The sequence below is a fragment of the Rattus norvegicus genome, chromosome 1, assembly GCF_021556685.1.
Source record: "Rattus norvegicus strain SHRSP/BbbUtx chromosome 1, alternate assembly SHRSP_T2T, whole genome shotgun sequence".
Taxonomy (NCBI): domain Eukaryota; kingdom Metazoa; phylum Chordata; class Mammalia; order Rodentia; family Muridae; genus Rattus; species Rattus norvegicus.
The window spans coordinates 13,786,955-13,813,322 of NC_141534.1; the positions used below are offsets into that span (position 1 = coordinate 13,786,955).

At 41.4% G+C, this 26,368-nt stretch overlaps 1 protein-coding gene across 1 annotated transcript in view; it reads right to left on the bottom strand.

Annotated features, from left to right (window-relative positions):
• Heca (HECA ribonucleoprotein granule regulator) overlaps positions 1 to 24,333 on the bottom strand; it is a 49,869-nt gene extending 25,536 nt beyond the window's left edge. The window contains 1 exon segment of the mRNA NM_001107514.3: positions 23,807 to 24,333. Coding sequence (NP_001100984.2) covers positions 23,807 to 24,077 — 271 coding nt within the window. The 5' untranslated portion in view covers positions 24,078 to 24,333.
• Positions 24,334 to 26,368: the final 2,035 nt, after the last annotated feature.

A 26,368-nucleotide genomic window follows, 5' to 3' on the forward strand; every position in this document is an offset into this window, starting at 1 on the left:
TTACGTCACTTTATAGCACTGCACTCCAGTTTTAAAGCCTTTTTGTTCATGAGAAAATAGGCTGCATTTTCATAATCTTTGCTAATATCCTCTGTAGTCAGTAATAAATAGTCAAGATTTGGCCAACATTAAATGCCTTATTTTATCTTATATAGATTCCTATTACCATATAAATTATAGTTCAGGACCTCAAAACGCACTACTTCTCTCTTATGAGTTTCCAAATGGTGTCTGAAGAGTAAAGACCATAAGAGAGTCCCTGTTCTCCCCCACCTCTGGAATTCCAGTGGCTTGAAGATGCAAAGAGTAAAACCTCTCTCTTCCTTAGGCTGTCCAACAGATAAAACATGATTGTCAGATTATCTGGCAGTGTGAACAGTAAATACCAGCTTCCTGTCAGAAAATACAAATATTTGCTTCTATTCAGTATCTTCTAAAAGCTCAACTGAGAAGCAAGTTTCAATCATAGTGCATAGGTAAGCATGGAAATCAAAATAAGGACATAAGGAAAAAGCATAATATATTCCCCAAATACTTGCCTTGGTTAGGGTTTCTAATGCTGCGATTACAAAACAGCAAAACCAAAAGCAACGTGAGGAGGAAAAGTTTTATTTCAGCCTACAACTTTGAGGTCATATATCACCCCTGAGGAAGTCAGGGCAAGAACTTAAAGCAGGAACCTGTAGGCAGGAACTGAAGCAGAGGTCATAGAGAAACACGGCTTACTGGCTTATTCACTCAGTGCCTGCACAGCCTGCTTTCTTATGCAACCTAGGAACCTCTGCCCAGAGACCACATCATCTACACTGATCTAGACCCTCCTACATCATCACTAACACCCCCCTCCAAAAAACATCCCACAGCTTGCCTACAAGTCAATCTGTTGAAAGCATTTCTCAAGGAGGTTCCCTCTCCTCAGATGACTCTATACCTTGTGCCAAGCACAAAAAACTAGCCAGCACAGTGCTTTAAAATTCAAACTGTAGACTTCACTTAGGAAATATTTCAGAGTGATCAAAGTTTTCTTTTCTTTTTTTAAATTGGGTATTTTATTTATTTACATTTCAAATGTTACCCCCTTTTCCAGTTTACCCTTCAGAACCCCCAATCCCATCCCCCACCCCCTGCTTCTATGAGGATGCTCTCCCACCCACCCATCCACTCCTGCCTCCCTGCCCTGGCATTCCCCTACACTGGGGAAGCAAGCCTTCACAGGACCAAGGGCCTCTCTTCCCATTGATGCCCAACAAAGCCATTCTCTGCTACATATGCAGTTGCAGCCATGGGTCCTTCCATTTGTACTCTTTGGTTGGTAGTTTAGTCCCTGGGAGCTCTTTGGGGTCTGGGTGGTTGTTGTTCTTCCTATGGAGTTGCAAATCCCTTCACCTCCTTCAGTCCTTCCTGCAACTCTTCCATTGGGGTCCCTGTGTTCAGTCCAGTGGTTGGCTGCAAGCATCCCCCTCTGTATTTGTCAGGCTCAGGCAGGCCTCTCAGAAGGCAGCTATATCAGGCTCCTGTCAGCAAATACTTCTTGGCAACCGCAACAGTATCTGGGTTTGGTGTCTGTATATGGGATGGATCCCCACGTGGGGCAGTCTTTAGATGGCCTTTCCTTCAGTCTCTGCCCCACACTTTGTCTCCATATTTCCTTTAGACAGGAGCAATTGTGGGTTAAAAATATGGAGATGAGTGGGTGGTCCCATCCCCCAACCAGGGTCCTTGCCTAACCTCTAGATATGGTCTCTACAGGTTCTCCCTCCCCTTTGTTGGGTATTTCAGCCAATGTCATCACTGTTCGGTCCTGGGAGACTCTTGCTTTCCTGGCATCTAGGACTTGCTGGTGGCTACTCCCAGTTCCTCATCCCCCACTGCTACACACCTCTGTTCAAATTCCTAACCCTCTGTATATCATCCCAGTCTCCTGATCCTATCTCCCCCACTTTCTTCCTCCCAAGTCCCTTCTACCCTCTACTTCCTGTGAGTATTTTGTTGCCCATTCTAAAAAGGAATGAAGCATCCACACTTTGGTCTTCCTCCTTCCTCCTGATCTGTGAATTGTATCATGGGTATTCCAAGCTTTCTGGCTAATATCCACTTATCAGTGAGTGCATATCATGTGTGTTCTTTTGTGACTAAGTTACCTCACTCAGGATGGCATTTTCTTTTTCTCTTTTTTCTTTTTTTTTTAAATTTACATTTCAAATGGTAGTCCCTTTCCTGGACATAAGCTCCCTATCCCTTCTGCTATAAGGGTGTTCCCCTCCCCGACTACTGCCTCTTCCTGCCCCCCACGACATTCCCCTACACTGGAGGCTCCAGTCTTAGCAGGACCAAGGGCTTCTCCTTCCATTGGTGCCCAAAAGGCCATCCTCTACTACATATGCAGCTGGAGCCATGGGCCAGTCCATGTGTAGTCTTTGAGGAGTGGTTTAGTCCCTGGAAGCTCTGGTTGGTTGGCATTGCTGTTCTTATGGGGTTGCAAGCCCCTTCAGCTCTTTCAATCCTTTCTCTAATTCCTCCAAGGGGGGGTCCCGTTCTCAGTTCAATGGTTTGCTGCTAGCATTCACCTCTGTATTTGTCAGGCTCTGACTGAGCTTCTCAGGAGACAGCTATATCAGGCTCCTGTCAGCAAGCACTTCTTAGCTTCATCAATCTTATCTAGTTTTGGTGGCTGTATATATATGGTCTGTGTACCCATGTGGGGCAGGCTCTGAATGGCCATTCCTTCAGTCTCTGCTCCAAACTTTGCCTCCATATCCCCTCCTATGAATATTTTTGTTCCCCCTTTTAAGAAGGATTGAAGCATCCACACTTTGCTTATCCTTCCTCTTGAACTTCATGTGGTCTGTGGATTGAATCTTGGGTAATTTGAGCTTTTGGGCTAATATCCACTAATCAGTGAATGAATACCATGAGTGGTTTTTTTTTTTTTTGTGATTGGGTTACCTTACTCAGAATGATATTTTCTAGTTCCATTCATTTGCCTATGAATTTCATGAAGTCATTGTTTTTGATAGCTGAGTAGTACTCCATTGTATAGATATACAACATTTTCTATATCCACTCTTCTGTTTAAGGGCATCTGGGTTCCTTCCAGCTTATGGCTATTATAAGTAAAGCTGCTGTGAACATAGTGGAGCATGTACTTTTGTTGTATGTTGGAGTATCTTTTGGGTATATGCTCAGAAGAGGTATAGCTGGGTACTCAGTAGTGGAATGTCCAATATTCTGAGGAACCTCCAGACTGATTTCCAGTGTGGTTGTACCAGCTTGCAATCCCACCAACAATGGAGGAGTGCTCCTCTTTCTCCACATCCTTGCCAACATCTGCTGTCACCTGAGTTTTTGATCTTAGCCATTCTGACTGGTGTGAGGTGGAATTTCAGGGTTGTTTTGATTTGCATTTCCCTGATGACTAAGGATGTTGAACATTTCTTTATGTGCTTTTTAGCCATTCAATATTCCTCAGATGAGAATTCTTTGCTTAGCTCTGTACCCCATTTTTTAATAAGGTTATTTGGTTAACTAGAGTCTACCTTCTTGAGGGGTGTGTGTGTGTGTGTGTGTGTGTGTATGTGTGTGTGTGTGTGTATCAGCCCTCTATCAGATGTACGGTTGATAAAGATCTTTTCCCAATCTGTTGGTTGTCATTTTGTCCTAATGACAGTGTCCTTTGCCTTACAGAGCTTTGCAATTTTATGAGGTCCCATTTGTCCATTCTTGATCTTAAAGCATAAGCCATCAGTGTTCTGTTCAGGAAAATTTCCCCTGTACCCATGTGTTCCAGGCTCTTCCCCACTTTCTCTTGTATTAGTTTCATTGTATCTGGTTTTTATGGTATTCCACAAAATAGAAACAGAAGGAGCACTACCCAATTTGTTCTATGAAGCCACAATTATACTTATACCTAAATCTCACAAAGACCAAATAAAGAAACTGAACTCCAGACAACTTTCCTTACGAATGTCAATGCAAAAATACTCAATAAAATTTTCACAAACTGAATCCAAGAACACGGCAAAACGATCATCTATCATGATCAAGTAGGCTTCATCCCAGAGATGCAGGGATGGTTCAATATACAATAATCCACTATATAAACAAACTCAAAGAAAAAAGAAACCACATGATCATCTTATTAGACAATGAGAAAGCATTTGACAAAATTCAATACCCCTTCATGTTAAAAGTCTTGGAAAGATCAGGAATTCAAGGCCCATACCTAAACATAGTAAAAGCCATATACAGCAAACCAGTAGCTAACATCAAACTCAATGGAGAGAAACTTGAAGCAATCTCATTAAAATCAAGGACTAGACAAGGCTGCCCACTCTCTCCCTCTCTTCAATATAGTACTTGAAGTCCTAGTCAAAGCAATCAGACAACAAAAGGAGGTTAAAGGGATACATATTGGAAAGGAAGAAGTAAAAAATATCACTATTTGCAGATGATACGATAGTATACTTAAATGACACCAAAAATTCCACCAGAGAACTCCTAAACCTGATAAACAACTTCAGCAAAGTGTCTGGATATAAAATTAACTCAAACAAGTCAGTAGGTTTCCTCTATTCAAAAGATAAACAGGCTAAGAAAGAAATTAGGGAAACAACACCCTTCACAATATCACACATAATATAAAATACCTTGTGTAACTCTAACCAAGCAAGTGAATGATCTATATGACAAAAACTTCAAGTTTCTGAAGAAAGAAATTGAAGATCTCAGAAAATGGAAAGACCTCCCATGCTCATGGATTGGCAGGATTAATATAGTAAAAATGGCCATTTTGCCAAAAGCAAACTACAGATTCAATGCAATCTCCATCAACTGCTCATAAAGTAAGAAAGAGCAATTTGTAAATTCATTTGGAATAACAAAAAACCCAGGATAGTGAAAATTATTCTCAACAAGAAAAGAACTTCTGGGGGAATCACTCTCCCTGGCCTCAAGCAGTATTACAGAGCAATAGTGATAATAACTGTATGGTATTGGTACAGAGACAGGCAGGTAGACCAGTGGAATAGAATTGAGGACCCAGAAATGAACCCACACACCTATGGTCACTTGATCTTTGACAAAGGAGCTAAAACCATCCAGTGGCAATAAGATAGCACTTTCAACAAATGGTGCCAGTTCAACTGGCAGTCAGCATGTAGAAGAATGCAAATCCATCCGTTCTTATCTTCTTGTACAAAGTTCAAGTCGAAGTGGATCAAAGACCTCCACATAAAACCAGATCTAAGTTTTCCTACATGTTCTTAAGTAAGTTATCACAGATATATGCATAAAGAGCCCTCAAACTTCTCCAATAGGCTGTCCGTCTGTCCTACAGTATGACATCTTAAATCATTCCTGGGCTTTTGTTACAAGGCTGTAAACACTGGGGACAATAAAGTGTAGGACTCCTATGCAAAATAAGATAAGACTTCTCACGTCAGATGGCTGAGAGCTGGCTACTGAGTCAGTTTCGTTCTTGGGGACAAACTGCTTTTAAAAATGACAGCAGACAAACTAAATATGGCTTATTTATAAAAAAAAAAATTGTCCTTAACACTTACTGTTTACAGTGCCTGATAGTTAAGTGACCGGCTTTTGTTATTTAATCTAATAAAGACTAGTGCACACCACTACTATGTTTGCCTCTCGACCTCTTCTAATGTCTTAGGATAAACACTATCTTAGGATAAAAACAGTTTAATTGTAGAAAAAAAGTGCATAACTAAAACAAAAGTCTCTTCACATGCTTTCTTAACTTACAATTTACTTTTATCAAATATGAATTTTTTTTTTGGTTCTTTTTTTTTTTTCCGGAGCTGGGGACCGAACCCAGGGCCTTGGGCTTCCTAGGTAAGCGCTCTACCACTGAGCTAAATCCCCAGCCCCTCAAATATGAATTTTAAGTACAAGTCTGTACTTGATAGGCACTAAAGTTCCAATCCTCATTTTGCAAAGCCAGCCAGAGAAGGGTGCTGCTTGGCTGGCCTCAATGCAAATTCAGTGAGCAACCTTCCTTTTTCCTTTGCAGTGACACGTGACTTCATACCCTGCCAGCCTAGTAATTTCTCTTTTTTGTATTGAAACAAGAGAATAGTATGAAAGACAGAAAAATAAATACAAATGACTATTGGAAATACTGATAATAAGGTTGTGTGCCAATATACTGATATCAGTACTTCCCCTTTTCTACTTCTAAAGTAAATGACAACCTGAATCTTACCCATCATAACTGATCATGGCTATATTTAATCACTTACAAATATTATGGATGAGGTCAGATTTCTTTTTAATTGGTATATGCTAGTAAGTACAGTCAACATCAAGTTACTGCATTTGCCTTTAGTCTATCTACAATAAAGAGGGAACCAAGCATGGTGGCACAGGTTGTAATCCCAGCACTTAGGAGGCTATGGCAGGAGGATCAAGGATTGTGAGTTCAAGGCCACAGTGCACTAAATACATAGTCAGACACCATCGCAAACTGCCTTCCCCTTCTCTCCTTTCCCTCAAAAGCAGGTAGAGGTGGAATTTCAGTGGTAGAGATTACACCTGGCTGTGACATGCCCTGGGTTTCCTCAGCAAAAAAGTAAACAAAAAGACAGGAAGAAGGGAGAGGGAAAGAAGAAAACGAGAAAAAGAAAATGAAAAACAGAAAGTAAAATAGAGGATAACCCAAGTGCCGACTGGCAGCGGAGCACACTGCAGACAAGGAGTGTGACAGCCACTTGATTGGGTTAATGAATACCTCAGCATTAAAGCAGACCTTCAGGCGGGCTTACAGAGTGTTTACACAGAGGCTTGCCAGAGAAAGACAACCCACTCTAAACGTAAGGGGCACCATTCTCATGGCCTTAGGTTCAGCTAGAGAAACAATGATAGTCCCCTTTCTCTATAGACCAGCTACATGCCTTCACTGCCATGCATTCCCCACCATGAGAACTACACCCCTCTGCCCTGTGAACTATAATAAACAGATAAGCAGTATGTTGTCAAGTATCTGGCTGTAGTATCCAGAAAAGTAACTAATACAAGGACATATACAGAAAAACATAATAAACTCCCAAAGTGCTTTAATAAACTATAAACTTTAATCACTTCATAGAAATATGACTAAGTCAGTTGTCTGAGAAAGTTTATCATAGATAATTGTGAACACAAAGTGTCTTCCTATCTTACAGGATACTGACTGTCTTAGTTTTGTTTCCTGTTGTCACTCAAAAAAAAAAAAAAAGTCTTCCTATGAAGTCTTCCTATAAATCAAGATAATCCCCCACAGACATGGCCACAAGCTAAGTTAATCCCAATGAGCTACCTTTTCCAGGTGGTTCTAGATTGTCAAACTGACAATTAAAACTAACTACCACGTGAACATGGATAGTAATGGACAGATGTATGGGATTTGTTTTGGATAAACAACGCTTAAAAAGGACTCCCTTCTAAAAGATAAAATAAAATCACCTGGTTCATTTTAGTATCAAATAATGCAGTGTGTGCTGTGTTTTTGATCTGGAATCCAAGGAACTCTCTGTGTTAAAGGCCTGATCCTCAGCTTGGTTAACAGGATGTGATGAACCTTGAGAAGTGGGGGCCTAATGAAAGGCTTTCAAGTCATTGGGAGAAGTGCCAGGATTGTGAGATACCAATTGTTTCCTCTCTTTCTGACTTTCCAGTCATTATTTGAGTGGATTTGCACCTCTACAGTCAAAAAGCAATGGGCCAATTAACTGAAACTTCTAAAATAATTTGCCAAAACAAACTTTCCTTTCTTTTTCTGAGATTGGTCTCTCTGTGTAGCCTGGAACTCACTCTGCAGACCAAGCTGGCCTTGAGTTCAGAGATTTAGCCGCCTCACCTCAGTGCTGAGAGTAAAATCATGCACTACCCATTCAGCAACCTCTCCTTTATAAACCAATTAGTTTAAACATTTGTTACAGGGACAAAAAAGACCGACTACCAAACTGTAGAAGAAAATGCTCTAATTCCCATCAGCTGCTGAAGATATAGGACAATTCAGAAATATCTTCAATAACTGTTATATGCCTGGTGCAGAGTTTGTTTCAGGGGTTAGACATGAGGGAAATAAAAGCAAGTCCTATCTTCCCCCCATTTTTGTTTGCCTTGTATTTTTGTTTTTATTAAAACCTGGGTGCCTAATACTAGATAACAACTAAAATGTTGATTTCCTTTTCTTCCAAGACTTGTCATGGTTGCTTATTGCTATACAGAGAAAATGATCCATGCTTCTTTCTGAATGTTTCTTTAAAAATACCATAGTTCCACAGAATAGAAATAAGGGAGATCCCTTCATACAGAGTCTACAAATGCTTCCTGAACACACAGAGGACTCTTCAGTCATATACTCAAGAACCATTAGCTTTTTGGTGGCCTTCCTTCTTCTATCCCCAGCCATCAGCACACACAGAGTAAAGAGCTGGGCTAGAGATGTGGGTTAATGGTAAAATATTTGCCCATCACGCTGATGGGCCTGGTTTGATTCCCAGCAGCACTTTAAAAAGAGCAGAGAAGCTGGGCATCACCATAGCCATGTACAATTTTAAGTCCAGTACTCAAGGCAGAGGTAGGCAGATCTCTGTAAGTTCAAGGCTAGTGTGGTCTTCTAAGAGAGTCCAGGGCAACCAGGGCTCTGTTACACAGAGAAACCCTTCCTCTAAAAATCAAAAAAGAAAGAAGAAGAAGAAAAAAGAACACAGAGATAGTGACCGATAATTTTGAATAACCAGATAGACTATGACACATAAAGTTCTATAACCAAGAACAGTCTATTCAAAATAGTCAGCACTTACACTTAACACTCATACTTACTTAGCTTCTAAGCTAAACTACTTTAAAGAAATATTTAAACTCAACTACAGCACAAAAACTTCCTGACCCTTTCCTGTCACAAAAAGACAAGGAGGTAAATCTTCTCCATCTAATAGAGCTGCTAAGTTCAAAAGAAAAGAGGAAAATTACAAACAAAAGACCAGTTTTCCTTGAAAGGAAGTCAAGAGACACTCTGTTGGTATGAAGAATATTAAATTAGACAGAAGAAACACAGGCACAGAGACCAAGGTTAGCCTCTTTCAGGTGTACCCTGCTGGGTTAACACACGAACATGTGTGCTTTGCGTTTAAACCAATAAAATCTTATCACAATACAGTTAATGTCCTCCCTCTACCCATATCCTTAAATAAACAATTTTATTTACTTATTTAATTTGCTGAGCTGAAATCTCCAAAATAAGGTATTTTCTAATCATGTTTTCCCTTCAAAATAACCTGGTAAAATGCTTTCTTGTTATCACCCAAGCAGTCATTCTATTGGGACTTAGGGGGACAAGCCTTTTGCCTACAGCCAAACTGAACAGAGCACTTCTCGAATGCTCTATTAGCAGGCAGCGAGTAACAAAGAACCTGTTACAACAAGGAAAGGTTTGTAGAAGGAGAGGGCATGTCTAAGTCCTATACATACTTTTGTGCAAATGAAGAGAACCCAAGAATCAGTCACGACTACGTCCTCTTGGCCTAAAAGTTTACCTCATGCATGTACACTTAGCACAGCCCATTATGACACAACCCTTGAAGAGTAGTTCATAAAATGTTCTAAGGGAGACTAATGAGTGCCAACTTACAGACTCCCAACGACTGTTCACGCTAGGGATGCCCCAAAACTAAACATTCTTTTTTTACCTTTTGTGAACACAGATAAAGTTTTGTACTCCAAGATTCAAAATTATTCATTTCAAAACTGAAAAGAAAAAAGGAAAGTATCCTTTATAAACTGATGAACAAAAAAATCTGGAAATTAAATTGTATTATAAAGCCTTTTGCAGGGATTCTAGAAAGACTAAGTCAAATAACTGGTTTTCCCTGAAGCCAGCGGGAAGGTTCTCTAGGGAAATGTACACAGTAAAGCTCTCATATCCAAATCTGTAGAGAAACAAAAGCCCCTCCCCATACAAAAAGCAATGCATGAGTTTTGGAAGATTAGCATTCACTGTGAGCTCCTTGGAGGAAGGCCAAGGTCTGTCCTGGATCCTTCCGACAAATCAGAGTATGCATTCATCACTAGTCGGAGCGCAGCCACCCACCCTCCTTCACAAACTGAGAAGCAAAAACGCATCTAGAAAGCACTAAAACCCCTAGATCATGGCACAACGAATTGCTTTTCCAATCACCTTTACGGTTTACAGAGGGTTCATCACAAGCAATATCATGTTACCCTCACTTTCTCGAGATAAAACTGAGGCTTAGGGAAGTGAAATGGCTCAATGGGTAATGGCGATTGCCACCCAATGACACGAGCCTGACAACCTGAGTTTGATCCCAGGAACCCACAGGAAAACGAAAGAACAGAACTCACTTCACAAAGTTGTTCTCTGACCTCCACATGTGTACTATGGCACAATGCAACCACACTATACCACATCAGAAAATCCATACACACAGGCATGCACACAAACATGTACATGCACACAACTTTTAATAAATTAGGCTTAGAAAGGTTCAGTAATCTTGCAAAATGGCAACCAATGTACAACTCTAACCTGTGCCTCTCAATTTCATTCTTTAGCATAATTAGTGAGTTTGGGAGCCTTTTCCAAATCACTGATATCTAAGAAGATGTGCACCTGCCTGAACCAGCATCATGCACGGTGCATGAATAAACTTTTGATTCAACTGAGCACATGTTCTAATTTTATTAACATACACATGCCATTTCAGTTCGAGTGCCTGAATGAAAAAATGAAACCTTTCTTCTGACTGAATTTAAGTTTGCTATCATAACCAAGAATAGGCAATTTGGCCTTTAAGAGGCCTCCTCAGTTTGCAAACTGGTTCATGAGAAGAGGAAACAGGAGCCTTTATCAGCCGGCTGCAACATGCTACTTAAATGGAATAAAAAGTGCAAAGAATCTGAGTCAGGTGTTGAGCACTGAGCTCAGCTGTCTGCTAGAATGTAGTGGCCATGGATAAAGAGTCAGAGGACAGCAGAAACTGCAGTCAGATCAGTAGAGTCCATAACTTAACAGCATTACTGTGCAAATGGGATTCAAAGGACGCAAGTGTCAATAACTATGCTATGCACAAACTTCCCAAACTTCTGCTTTTCCAGAGACTCTGTCTCTATGTAGATAGCATATGATCATACAAAACATTTCTAGCTAGCATAGACTAACCTAAAGCTGACAGACAAATAGCAAAATACAACAGATGCAAAAAGTCCTGAATAAACAAAGACTGTGTAAATCAATAGAACACAAAAGCTTGTAAATAAAAGATAAAAAAAAAAACAGGAAAAGTAAAAATGACTCACTGACAATCTTTCAAATGCAAACAATTTGTATATTTTTCATTTATGTGACTGCCAAAAATAAAAATGATGTTCAAAATTTACATCAGAGAATATGAAGAAATAAGCATTCCACAGGCTAGGGTACAGCTTAGAGGTAGTATATTTTTCTTGCAAGTAATGAGAAGGTATTAGGTTCACTCCCCAGCAAGGGAGGAGGAGAGAAGAGTAGAATAAAGGGAGAAGGCAAGAGGCTGACAGAAGCTCTCCCTTATGAGCCTTTGCTGCTACTTTACTACAGGCACCACAGGGTAAGAATACACATGGAGCTAAAGCCTTCAGAAGAAGTCTCTGAGCTGCCCATGTGTTAGACATGCACATTTCTTCTCCAACCGCTGAAGGACACTTTCCCTTCTCATTGCCAAGTTCTCTCCATGACTTCGGGTGTCACTGCTCTAGACACACCATATTTGTTCATTAACAGCGGCTGCCAACTATCCCAGGCTCAGTCTCTCAGGTTACAGGACGCATCTGCTGCCAATAAAAAACAGCTAGAACTTAATTCTGTACATTGCCCAGTTTCCATTTCTGTCCAGACACTGTGTTAGTCATAACAAGTAGTAGTAAGCTTTTATAATAGAATTCTATGAAATACCATGTTGAAATCATCTTCACACTCAGAAATGCTCACAAAGTAACATCAATCAGAGCTTGTGATGTCACCCAACACCCGAAAGGCTCTTCTGACGTGTTTTTAAAACTTGAAGGATATGATCTAAAATATAACCAAACCTACACTTGCCCATAAGAGAAAATATACATTAAAGTATGATCTTCCTAATTTGCAATAGTAATCTGAACTTTTGCTACAATTCATCCTCTTGATTAGTCTTATACGGGCTTATACCTTACAGCATTCTACCCCAAGCCAACTGTCAACAGAATGAAATGAACAAAATCCTGAGTTACGGCATGTGGGTAATCCTTGACTATCTTCAGTTGCTCTTGGAGGATGATAGAATTTGAGTGCCAAATACTTTAGGAGTCTTGAATATGTCATTATATTTAAAAAAGAATTCTTTACAAAAGTATTTTGAGTTGAGAGTTTTCACTTTTGGAAAATCTCTTATCTGACTAAAAGTAGAGCAGTCTCCCTCTTCCCACCAAGAACTCAATTACCAAAAATCACCTTACTGAGACTGCTTCTTTTACCAGAAGTGAGAAGTCTCCGTACCACCAAAAGAAACACCATCACAAATGGTTGGACTCTTCCATTTATTCTAAGGGCCCATTTGACCTTCCAAAGTTGATGTTCCCCAGAAGTGCCCCTTCCCATAACTTGAAGAAATTCTATCCAGGACTGTTTCCCATACTTCTGTTACAATCTACTCTGCAGTTCCTCAAAGCCTGAACCTATGAGGGAAGAGGAAATGCTTGTCCTCCTAACATTTCACCAGGAACTGCCCTGTACAGTGCATCTGAGAGCCATGCTCACTTACCCAATGCACTCTAAGCTGTTTAGATAACTAACATTTCACACTTTCTCATTAAGTCATCTTTCTTAAAGATCTCTTAATATATTTTTCTTAGATTGTTCTCAAGTTTCTTTATTGTCCTAAGTATAACAGTACAAATTATTTGCTTCCCCTTTCCACATATCATAAATTACAACATAATTTATAATTTATGTACTATAAAAACTACTTATTTTCACCAGTTTAAAAGAGCTCTAAAGAATCATCTTGTTAAAATAAACAATTACTTGACAAGCTTAACGACGGCCCGTGGCTCCTACAGCTGTCTTGGTCACTCTTTGCTCGGTGACGGGTGGTTCAGCAGCTACCATACAACCACAATCTCTACTCAGCCCCATCAGTCGCATCAAGTAGACAGCAACCAAAACGCAGAGCCTTTCTTACGTCCTCCTACTTGAAACATCTTTAAAAGTGTAGACTGCTGCTCCCATGTATAGTTTAAGATTATGCTTCCTGTCTTAGAAGACAATAAGCACATAATAAGTGTCTAGTAGATAGAGAAGGGCACAAAACAAAACAGCGAATACACTGATGGAATGAACTCTTATTGTTGCCTAAACAAATCAACCCCCATGGTCCTTTCACCTCTCAATCTTTACCTCCAGTCCCTATAGCTAAAGCAATTCTTTACTACACACGTTCCTGCTTTCACTTCACAGCTCCTCTATAGTACATGCAGTAACATACTTGTGTTTAATTTTTATAAGGAAGACCTGTTTCATACCTTATTTTCTTTCTAAATCATCCAAATTGTTTCCAATTAAACTGAAGAGAAATGATGGTAGAAGAAAAGATTATTTATAGTCAAAGCATTGCTTAAATAAAAATCCATATAATACCAATCATCTTCAACATTAACATTAGAATGGTGCAAGACAGAATTTCCTCATCTGTGCTTGAACATTCACCACCACCTGCTACTAACCCACTCTCTGCACAATTTGTTGAATCTCTGTGAGCTACCAAACCACTAACCTCCCCTAAGCACAATAGCATCTGCTCTAAGCACTGAGTCAAAACAGCACTCTCCTGCTGCTGGGACCTTCATGGGTACCAAAACTTCTCTAGCATGCTTGTAAAACTAAGAACCAGAGACCAGAAAGAGACCAAAAGGGATTAATAACCCTAGAAGAGTGATTTAGACTAAGTGCATCCTTTCTATATGTTTTGCCCTTTAAGGATGTTGTGATAAAATAACATAATCCATACAGCAGACCCTGACCAAATACCAAATCTATCCCCTGATCTTTTACTTCCCAACTTTCAGAACTGTGAAAAATTTATTTCTATGATTTTAAAATGTCCAAGCTGTGGTATTTTGATTGTTAGATCTAAAGCCTGCCTGTTCCAATGACAGTCTGATGCTGATGACAATGTCCTAAAGATAAGAACCCTGGAAGGCAACAGAAGCCTATAGGTGGGTTTCTGTTTTCCAAGAACCTCCCTTAATCTGCCCCTACCATGCCACTAAGGTCAACTACTTTGGGCAAAAGCATCGGTCCTGTCAAATTGCAACAGCTATATCAGCTCAAAGACTCATCCTCTTGACCACATATCAAATCTACTTCTTGTTGTGCCATTTTGCCCCCAACCCATGCCTTAAGATAGCCCAATAAACCTTTTCTCCACAAATGGTCTAGTTCAGTGGTTTCAATACAACTCATTTACAGATATAGCAACAGGAATTGACTTAGAAATAACTGGATAAATTATATATGTATGGATAGGAGTCACATAGAAGAATTAAACTCTCTAAGATGCAGAAACATGATGGTATATTATATATTCTTTTAAAATGATGATACCTAAATACTTAGTACTCTATTAAAATTTCCATAAAATATTAAGTATAAAAATCAGATTATAAAATGTGACTATATGGCCTTTATTTTTTTTAAAACTGTGTATGTGCTTTTGTCTATATAGGATACTTAAACTCCTTCATCACTTTCCTTAGGACTCCTTCTTCCTTTCAAGGCCCAGCTTTTCTGTTGCATGCATTTGTTTCCTGCATTTTTGTGTGTGTGTAACTTTAAGTGTTGCATATACCTTCCTTTGAATCCATCTTTCATCTTTCCCCTTCCATTGGTTCCTTTCTCTCTATCAGCAAATATGGTCAGATCTTCCCATCATCCTTCATGATAAATCTTTTATACTGAGCTATCTGCAATGATTAATACTGTCAACTTGATAGAATCCAGAATCACCTAAGACACAAAACTCTGTAAATTTCTAAATTGAGTTAATCTAAGTGGTAAGACCACTCTAAATATGAATTCATTGTCCTTCAATCAATGAATCAAATGAAAATGTGGTGTATATATAAACTACGGAATACTATTCAGCTGCAAAGAAAAACCAAATCATGAACTCTCCAGGTAAACAAACAGAACTAGAAGAGATTATAGTGAACAAGGTAACGAGACCCAAGAATACAAACATCACATGTTTTGTTTTGTTTTATCAGAGGCTCCTAACTCCAAATCTTCAGGTTGAGTATATATTCCGGATTAAATACAGAATCCAGAAAAGAAAAAAGGGTGATGGGAGAACAATACTGAGGGGACTAGCAGGGTATAAGTGATACGATAGGGGAAGGGATAAGAAAGAGAAGGAAGGACTCTATTTAGGGACACAGGAAGAAGATAAATATAGAAGAAAGACAGTAAAATAACATTAAGAATGTCTGAAAATCTCCTAAGGAATCATACTATAACTACCTACCTAAAGGAACTATAATGCAGGATAAATTTTGGGTTGAATGTTTTCTTATCCTGTCTACAAGTAATGCAGGCACAGGGGAGGGAGCAGGGACTGAGGGAACGGCCAACCAATAAACCATCCCATGGGCACGCACCAATCCCTGACACTATTAGTGATACTCTGCTGTGCTTGCAGAGGAGTCTAGCATGGCTGTCCACTGAGAGGCTCCACCCAGCAGCTGACTCAGACAGATAGAGACACCCACAGCCAAACAGTGGATGGAGCTTGGGGACTCTTATGGAAGAATAGGAGGAAGGATTGTGGGCCCTGAAGGAGACAGGAAGACCAACAGCATTAACTAGCCTGGACCCTTGGGGCTTGCAGCCTGAACCACCAACCAAAGACCCACTCATACGTAGCAGATGTGAAGATTGACCTTCACATCTTGGGTCCTGAACAACTGGAATGGAGGCTGTCCCAAAAGCTGTTGCCTGTATGTGGGATATGTTCTACTAGCTGGGCTACCTTGTCTGGTCTCATAAAGACCTGAAGTGTCAGGGTTGGGGGATACCCAGGGATCCTCCAGCTGCTTCGAGGAGCAGGGGAGGGAAGATGGGGAAAGGATTATGGGAGGGGGTGATCGGAATAGGGACAGTGAATGAGATGTAAAGTGAATAAGTAAAAAAAAATAAAATAAAAAAGAAACTATAACACACATAAGCTCTTTGAGCTGAAAATACTCCCTTTAAGAACCTTCTTTTGAAGACATCTAGTTGATCAGGAAGTGTCCAAGAGGCGCCCCAAACATTACAAACTATTGCTATTGCCAGGTGAGGAAGATTTCATGCACTTCAGACACAGGGCCCAGGGGCTCCTGAGCTGAAACCAACCTGAATGTCTCCTCCCTGAGGACTAGTTTTCATAGTACCAGGAGTCACCACGAAAGCTTCCAAAGGAATGAAGCAACCAACAATCCTGCCCACCATGGCTCCTCTGAGCCACATCAACAACCAAGGTGGCAGGAGAACCTAAGGGTGTGGTAGTGGCGCTTGTCGCCCGGCAGCTAACAAAGCTCTCTGACTGATTTAAGACTTGTTCAACAGGAGGGAGGTCATGGTTGGTACTAGAACCCTAGCCAACTACTCAGGACTTCAAAATCAATCACTTTACCCAGGTAAAGCGCTGTGTTAACTGTTCATGAAGGACATCTCTCTTTGCAATAGATGCAAACCATTATAGAAGACCATAGCCAATCAAAATGCAGTTGTGGAGCCCAGTCACAATGGAGAGGCCGACAAAACAAATTCCACTGCTAAGGCCGAGGGACCTATTACGACTGTAAGAGACAGAGGATCAGAAACTGTGCTCTAAGGTTGCATAGCCTAGTAATGTCAGAAACTACATCCAGACAGTCTCACCAACATGAGCAGACAAAGTCAACAAGAGAAAAGCTAAACTGCGCAGGGATGGGGGTCGGGGAGCACAAGGCCTCACCCTACATAAAGAGCTAAGGAGAGCTGAAATTGGGAGACAGAGTTTTTCATAGGGAAGAGCACGCCAACTGGTTATCCAATTCCAAAACGTGAGTCCTAAAAATATACTTACAAGTAACATTATATTGACTGAGCAGGTTACATTTATATATGCTTATACATACACATATATACCTGCAACAACTGAAAAGAGGCCATGAAATTGAAAAAGAGCACAGAAGGGTATATAGGAGGTTTTGGAGCAAGGAAAGAAATTGATGTAATTATCGTTTGATCTCAATATAAGAAGTTTTAAGGATGGAAAGGCAAAGGATCAGTGCTTCCTAACTCAATAAGGCCACTGTATAACCTCTATCACTGACTCCTACTTGATTACTCTGCTTAAGGTACAATTTAATATTTTCCTTGGGAAAATGAAAGAAGAAAACAGAATAGCAGTTGAGCAATAGTGTTAGATACTTAATGACCTTTATCAATTATTCATTAATAGTTCTTAATCCTGTAATAGATTTTTTATGAGTAAACATTTCATGCAATCATAAACATATTTTTCTTCATAAATAAATTTAAAAAAAGAATTGTGGGGCTGATACTATGGGTCAACAGTTTACATCAGCTGCTTTTCCAGAGGACCAATATTTGATGGCATGACATGACAGCTCACAACTATCCATAATTCCAGTTTCTGGGGATCCAATAGACTGGTCTATAGAGCAAGTTTCAGGGCTACACAGAGAAACCTTGCCTCATACACAGAGAAACAAAAAAATTCTTTTGAACAATCTTTAGAGAATGCTTCCTAGGGAAGCTCTTCCTGGTGGGAAAAATAAATGTCAGACTGAAAGAAGGTATGTAAAAATATAAAATATTAATATTTTAATATTTGTTATCTCTCAGTGGTGGGATTATATATTTTTACTATAAATATGAAAAGAATTTGGCATATCATAACTTTTTTCTTTCTTAAAATTTCTTTAGACCTATGTATTTTTAGTTTATGTGTATGGGTGTCTCGCTCACTCCTATGTCTACAAGTGTCCACAGAGACCATAGGAGGGTGTCAGATCCTCTGGACGTGAAGTTACTGACTGCTGTAAATCACCATGTGGGTACTGAGAACCAAATCCAGATGGCTGTGGGCCACCATGTGAGTGCTAAGAGCCAAACCCAGATCCTTTGCAAGAGCAACAAAGCTCTTAACCACTGAACCATCTCTCCAGGCCCTCTTTTTGTTCTTTCTCCCCTACTCCTACACCAGGGCTGAGAAATGAAGCCAGCACTTCACATACACAGGGCAGGCAAGGAGCTACATCTCCAAGCAACATAATATTTTCAACCTGTGGTTCTGGACCCTTCTAGGGGTTGAAGACCCCTTCACACCGGTTGAATATCAGATATCCTTCATCAGATATTTATGATTCCTAACAGCAGCAAAATTACAGTTATGAAGTAGCAATGCAAATAACTTTATGGCTGGGGTCACCACAAGGTACTGTATTAAAGGCAGTGTTAGGAAGGGTGAGAGCCGCTGTTTTAAATAAATCTCTTCAGAATGTATAAGAGTGATCACCGATATCCTCAGGACATAGTCCCCCTCCCTTAACATAGTCCTTCAGTTACCTTCAAGTTCATTAACCAAATTAATTAAAATTTAGCACAGCTAAACGCTTGAAGTAAACTCATAAAAAGACTAAGCTACAAGATTAACTGCCAGTTTTGTCTCCTGATTTTTGCTTTGGTGTATGGCTTTGAGGCAGACTCTTACATAGTTCAGGCTGGCCTGGAATTCTCCATTCTTCTAGCTAGGATTACTAGCATGTACATATCTTATCATCTGTCTTCAGTTCTCTGAGGAATATTTTACATTCTTAGACATAGGAAATCTGACACTGAAAGTCTAATTTCTAAATTTAATAACTAATCCTGTAACAAGCAAAGAGAGGAGCATCTGATCTAAGAAGTAGTGTTTCTACCAAAGATGAACTTCAAAAGGCAATGTCCACCCATACAGTGGTGGTGCACACCTTTAAACCCACCACTCCTGGGAGCAGAGGCAGGAAGATCTTTGTAAATTAGAGGTCAGCATGGTCTACAGAGCTAGTTCCAGGACAACCATGACTGTACAAAGAAACCCTATCTCAAAAGGAAAAAAAAATGCCCAGTCAGGTGCTGTGATACATGTCTATTACTGAAGCACTCAGGAGGCAGAAGCAAGGAAATAACAATTGAAAAAAGCCTTGGCGGGGGGGGGGGGGGGGGGAGGAAGGAAGGAAAAGCAGGCAAACACTATTTTACTTCTGATTCATATAGGTAATTTATACATGTATGAATAAAGTAAATGTCTAAAAAAGGACAATCCATTTAAGGTATACTACAAATCTAGTTATAAAGTGTTTACTTACTGATCAAAACATAAAGCAAATTATAAATCCTGTTCAAATAGTACTCAGGTAGTACTCAAAAAATTAGAAACTGATACATGATTCAGAACATATCTCTTCATCAAAATAATGTTATACAGTGGTTATCCCTAAATCTGTCCCATAAAACCTATATAGCAGTTAATAAGATATATTTATTTATCCCATACTGGTGTCTGTGATGCCCCTGGTACGTCTAAAGGAAGCCAGTAAATGTAAATGTCGGGGTACGTCTAAAGGAAGCCAGTAAATGTCGGGAAAACAAGAGTCCCTCTCCACGTAAACTCATCAGCAGAAAGACAACCCCAAGGTCTACTATTTTCTAGGGGAGCACATTTCAAGGTTTTATATTCTTAGACTTACAGGTTTAAATACCTATCTCAAGGTTCAAATGCACCAAAAAGCAGCATATCTCTGGTGTGCCTATAATACATGTCTCCCTCTGTCCAGTCCTGCCTCCTTTTCTCTCCCACTAACGAAGAGAACTCCACAATAAGCCTCCTGCCTATAAATCTCTTTCCTCTTTCAAGAGATTTCTTCGGAGGATTGAAATAACTTACACTATAAACTCCTTTGGAACTGTTCTAATACACTCTCTTTAATATACACTAGCTATCTTGCTTCATATTTAGGGAGGTACTATGATCTCATTTGATATATGCAGAAATCAGGCTCAGAATTTAAATAACTTACCCAAGGAAATCGGAGGTACTAATTTAAAATGGGTCCTAAAATGCAAGGGAAACACTAACTACATCTACACCAAGCTGGCGAATGACTTAAGGCAGAATTAGTTCAAAGGCTGTGCTGGCAATGAAGGTGCAGTGAACCTTGCTCGGCCACAAAACATATTTATAAAAGTATGTGCAAACCAGGTCTACTGAAAACCAAATATACCACAGTCAAAATTGCACGTGTGTTAGAGCTGAAGAGAAAAAGCCAGAGGCCTAATGTAGTCAGACTTTCAGAATGAAACCAGTTGTATCTACTGCCTGATTACTAGAGTCTAAAAATAATGAATGACAAATCTCGTCCACCTACAATCACACTGCTCCAGTATGTGCACACAGATGTGTACTGTATAGGAAACGATGGCACTTCCCCACACTTGTTTCCTCTACTCCCTGAAGAAGGCTTCATAAATTAGTATCTAAAAAATAGAAGTACAACATCCTTTGAATTCTTATTCAAGTGCGTAATAGCAACCAGTTCAACTGCCTCAACTCCAACCATACTAGTTTCCTCAAGCTTCCCCTGGCTAACAATCTTCGTTATAGAGTGAGGCGTTATTTATACTTACAATGAACAGCTAAGGGCTAATACGACCTTGCTTTGTAACTACAATGCCCCTGCACTTCCAGAACACAAAACCATTCTATAAATCTGAAACAACTACTACTAGTCAATATGTTTACATGCAAGCATAGATTAAAAACTGACTTGATCAGAACAAACCACTGAAAATCTTAATAGGTATGAAACATGGTCAAGGGCAGCCTGAGAGCTATATAACTAAGGCATTGTCCCACCACCAACAAAAGGCTGTAATATTTAGGAATTCTTTTGAAAATTTCATAATAAAAGCTAGTATCACAAGCAAAAACTTGAAATATACTTAGAAATCATAAAGGAGTCCAACTAGTGTAATTTTAAAATGTAAAAATAATTGAGTCTTGAACCAACAAGATGGCTTAGTGGGAAAAAGCACTTACAACTGGAGTTCAATACCCAAAATCTACATGGTAAAAGGAGAGAACTCCTGAAAGTTGTCTTCTGACCTCAAAAATGATGCTATTTGCGCGTGCACACGCGCGCGTGCACACACACACACACACTTTAAAAAAATGAACCTTTGTTAACATGTTTATAGCCCCTTCCTATAAAAATTCACCAGTATCAACTCACCCCTATATCTATACTATATATATATATATATATACACAAATATGTGTATACACACACATATACACATATATCTCTTACAATTTCCCTATCATTTTTGTGTAGGCTTTAGAACCTGTTAAAATTGTCTTCGGAAACAGAGAGATGATCCTTCCAGTCACCTCAAACTATTCGCCAAGGCGACACCAACAATGGGCACCATAAAACTCAGCTCACTGCTCTTGAATATGCAGCTTCTGAGATGCCGGTTATGGCAATTTGGGGGCCCACTGCTTCTTTTTCCATGTCTAATAAAATAAAGACCTAGTAAGAAATACACAGCCTTACACAGATAGACACAGTATTGCCAAGTCTACCAGTTTACTACTTTATAACATAACTGGCTTAATGTTTTCAACCTAGGAGGAACCACCTACCAAAGAAACACTTCCTCAACTGCTTGGTGAGACTCAAATCCTTCAGTGTGGTAGAGCAGGGCAGAAACAAAGGTCTTTGTGAGACCCGAGGATATACTAGAGTATAGCCATTAGCCTCGTCCCTCTCAAGTGCACAGTACTATTAACACTGCAAATTAAATAGCTGTTCATTTAAAATAATAATCTAATAATTATCTTAAATATTTTAAACGAGTAACTAATAGCTGTTATTCATCAACCATTATCTGCAACGAACTTTTATTGACCTTACATGATAAACCTTTAAAGTAACAAGAAATGGGAACCTAATAGAAAAGTGTCGCTCTGAGCCTCCCTCACAAGAAACCTCTAAAAGACCAGTGTAACCCCCCAGTTCTACCCCCACTCCCATCAAGTTTGTACATGAGGAATTGAGGTTCAGAAAAACTGGCCTTTCTCCAGATATCAAAGCCCTAAATGACTAAGGCTGAGTTGGTATTGTGCAGAGTCTAAGTATCTTCTCAGTCACATCAAAAGGAAGGTTAGAGATAAGAAAGCGAGAATGTGCACAGGCTAGCCAAAAGTATTATCAAACACCTACAAACGTGTAAGTTTGCTCCTGGTAATAAATAAACAAATCTTCCTATTTCAAAACTGCAGGGGCTCAACCAGTGGGGCCCATATCCAACAGCCTGTAGTCTATCTCCTATGGGAACCACTGTGGTGTTCTTTTAAGTACCCTTTTTCATCTACATAGAGAATGGCCTAGGAAACTGAACACTGTTAAAAAGCAAAGATAACTATTATAAAGATTCTCATCGACTCTCATGAAAATATACATTCTTTCCTCTGAAAAACTAACCACCTGACAAGAAAAAGTTTAAAAACCGCCCAAATAAAATGTCAAGCATCCGGTCACAAAAAACAGTGTCTCCAGAGTAAGAAGAGAAAAATCCTGTCACACCTTAGCTATTACCTACATTCTTCCCTTCTAAAGGATCGTTTAAGTGCTCGTGAAATTATCGGGCTTCTTTAGAAAAACAAACGTGAAACAATTAGACAAGGGACCTAAAAAAAAACAAAAAACAAAAAACAAAAACAAAAACCTCTAGGCTGGGAACGGAAGTCAAGTTCAGATTCTCTTCCTTCCTCAAGCGAGACAGGAGAATTAAATGAATACCCCCCCAACACACACACACACACACACACACACACACACACACACACACACACACCCTCTCAATCTCTGGCCTCTCCACCTGTGGCAATCAGGACTACACACACACACACACACACACACACACACACACACACACACATCTGCTGGGAATTAAGGTTTTCAGGCAACACAGCGAGAGAGAGAGAGAGAGAGAGAGAGAGAGAGAGAGAGAGAGAGAGAGAGAGAGAGAGAGAGAGAGACAGAGAGAGAGAGAGATTAGAGAGACAGAGAGAGAGACAGAGAGAGACAGGAGAGACAGACGAGAGAGAGAGAGACAGAGAGACAGAGAGACAGAGAGACAGAGAGACAGAGAGACACAGACAGACAGACAGAGATTAGAGAGACAGAGAGAGACAGAGAGAGACAGGAGAGACAGACGAGAGAGAGAGAGAGAGAGAGAGAGAGAGAGAGAGAGAGAGAGAGAGAGAGAGAGAGAGAGAGAGAGAGAGAGAGAGAGAGAGATCTGCTGCGAATTAAGGTTTTTCTTCTTTGGGGGCAAAGGTGGGTGGGTGGATCGGGTAAGTTTTCATTCGGATCACTCTAACTTGGGCACCTTTCCTTGCTTGCTGGCTGGCTCGCTCCCCTAACCCAGTAACACTTCACTCTCAGCCCGCGCGGGCACCACGGGGAGTAGGCACCGAACCGGAGCGCCGCCGCGGGGCCCGCAGCCGCTGTCCACGCTGCTCCGCGTGGGGACCACGAAGGGAAAGCCACCGCGGGGCGGAGGGGCGGGGCGAGCACTTCCTGACTCGCATTGTCCACGCGCCGCCCGCGCCACCCAGGGCCCCGCCACCGCGCCCGCCCGTCGGGGAGGAAGTTGGCGCTCGCCCCGCCGCTGTCGTCTTACCATTCTTGGCGTCCCCCGCGGCTGCAGCCCCCGCAGCGATGGTGGCGTTGGCGGCGCCCGTGCCCGCACCTCCCGGGCCCGCCGCGCCGCCGGTGCCCACCGCGCCGAGCGACACCGCCCCGCAGCCCGCCGCCGCCGCCAGGGCCCCTCCGGCCGCCGCGCCTGTCGCACCCGCCGCCGCCAAGACCCCGGCTCCATTTTCCTGCTCGTCCCCGCTGCTGTTGGCGCGCTTGTTTTTGCGGCCGCCTTTGCTGTTCTTGGGGTTGGGCATCTCCCCGACCCGCTCGCGGGTGTCCCGGTGTCCGGCGCCCACGAAGGTGGCTCCCCGCGGCGGCGCCTCGGCGGCCACGGAGAGCGCGGGCCGGCCGCTCTCCTCAGGCGCCCGCCCCGCCGCGCGGCCCGCGCCGCGCCATTCCGGCCGCCGCGCCCTCCCCGGCAGAAGCCGGCGCGGCCACGCGCGGCCACCCGAGGCTCGCAGCCGCGCGGGCGCAACGGGCCCGCGAGCGGAGCGAGAAGCTGAGGAGCCTGAGGGAAAAGGCGGGTCTCGGGCTTGTTTTGATTCGGCTGCGCTGACACGCTCGAGGCCCGCCCCCGCCCGTGACGACACTGGGGCTCGAGCCTGGTACCGCCCACCCGGTGACCTCACGACAGGTCGACCCGCCCTCGTGACGTCACGCTCGGCACTCAGCCCTCCGCCCTGGTGACGTCATCCAGGCCCCTTCTCGGGAGAGGGAGGCTCCTCCCGGGCTTCCCTGGCATGCAGACAGCCATGTCTGAGAGCCAGGTAGAGTGTTAGTGAAGTTGTTAACTGACCTTCTGACCTTACTGGAGCTAAAGCTTACAACATGGTCTGGAAAAATAAACAGGTGACTAAAACAGGAAAGCAAAACGAAGGGTTTCGGATATAGGCGTTCCTGGAGAGAGCAGTCGAGCTCCTGCATGGGAATTCTTCAGTCTTGTGCTGGACAGCTTATTTAACCCACACTTGCCAACCAGAGACCCAAGGGCTCTGCCAGGAGCAGAGCCAGCCTGAAACAGGCTGCACTAAGAAGACTGAGTTGTCTGGAGAGAATGGCCGGGCTGTGAAGACCTGAAGGCACAGCCATGCTCAGCGATCGATGGCCAACACAAAAGAAACTCAATGGAATCTTCAGAGGTTTCTGTCTCAGAATGTTTTGTCAGGGCCTTTTTTTTTTTTTTTTTTAATATTACAGGTCCTTTGTATATACCTTATGGCTTCAGGTTTTCTGTTTTTCTGGAATTCCTCACTGAACGAATGAGTGTTTTTCTGCATCTGTATGTGTTTCTCCTGCTTTTTCTTTTGTTTTGTCCTATATCGTGTGTTTCTTTTCATTTTACCTTACTATTTTATTATTATTTAGATGCATATTTGTGTTCTAAGGAGAGGCAGAAAAGCTGTGGATTCGGCTGGGAAGGGAAGTGGTGAGGATCTTGGAGGAGCCGGAGAAGTGGAAAGGATAGTGGGATATAGTGCATAAAAATCTATTTTTAATAGAAGAAAACTGGAAAGAAAGAAAAGGAGATGAGGGCACGGGGCTCCTGGGAAGAGCTTGATGTGGTCTCCTTTTGTGCACTCTATTCTGCCCCTTTCAAAGACGAGCTTCTTTCCATCCTTCTGGTCTCAACTCACTTTCTTCAGAATGAGCCCATACCTTCCCAGAAAAGCTGTCAGAGTATCACCTTTTACTTGTCCCGTCTACCTCTGATTATGTTGGTAATATGTACGCTTAAATATTTCCCCTCTTTCCCCTCACATGAAACAGCCCTATTTTTGTCTTGGGTGCTGTAAGAAACAACTGAAATGAACTTGGTGAACGTATAAATAAAAGGGTCTTGATCCATGACTACAGAAAAAGACTGAACTCACTTTTCAGTGACTTCTTCCTAGAGTGTGATCTTTAATCGCCTCGGCTCTTGAGTCAAAGCACTATGGCTCTGCTGAAAAGTCTAGAAAGATGGCCAAGGAACTGCTCAGACAAGAGCCATCTGCATGAGTTCCTAGCTGAGAGTCTGACAGGTAGAGCCTGGAGCAACTGGGATAGCACTGTATACTTGAGAGCAACTGCTAGTAGTTGGAACTTTTTCGGTGGAAAGATTATAGCCCTTCTTAGCCCTCAATACCCTCTATGTCCAAGGAAAGTAATCCTTTAGAAGGCCCTAAGATAGATAGGGAAGGAGAGATGGGGGAGAGAGGTGAGTGCAGGAGATTAATATCAGGTGCCTTCCTTTATTCCTCATATGTGTGTGTTATTTAATATACTTAATATTTGTATTTGATATGCATATTAAATACAAGATTTTCAAATGTGTGAAATAGGCCTAAAGGACTCTTCTGCCTGTATTTTTTTCTGAACCTTAATATCATCACTAAGCCATTAATAACCTACTAAGTCTTCTCTGGTAACCCAAAGTTAGACTTGTCTCCACGAATCCCCTATACCGTTTTCGCCAGAAAGGCTTACACACTCAGTATGAAATTGTTTACTCACTCGCTTGTCTTGTTTGGAGCTCACCGTAATGGCAACAACTGCGTCTGTCTTA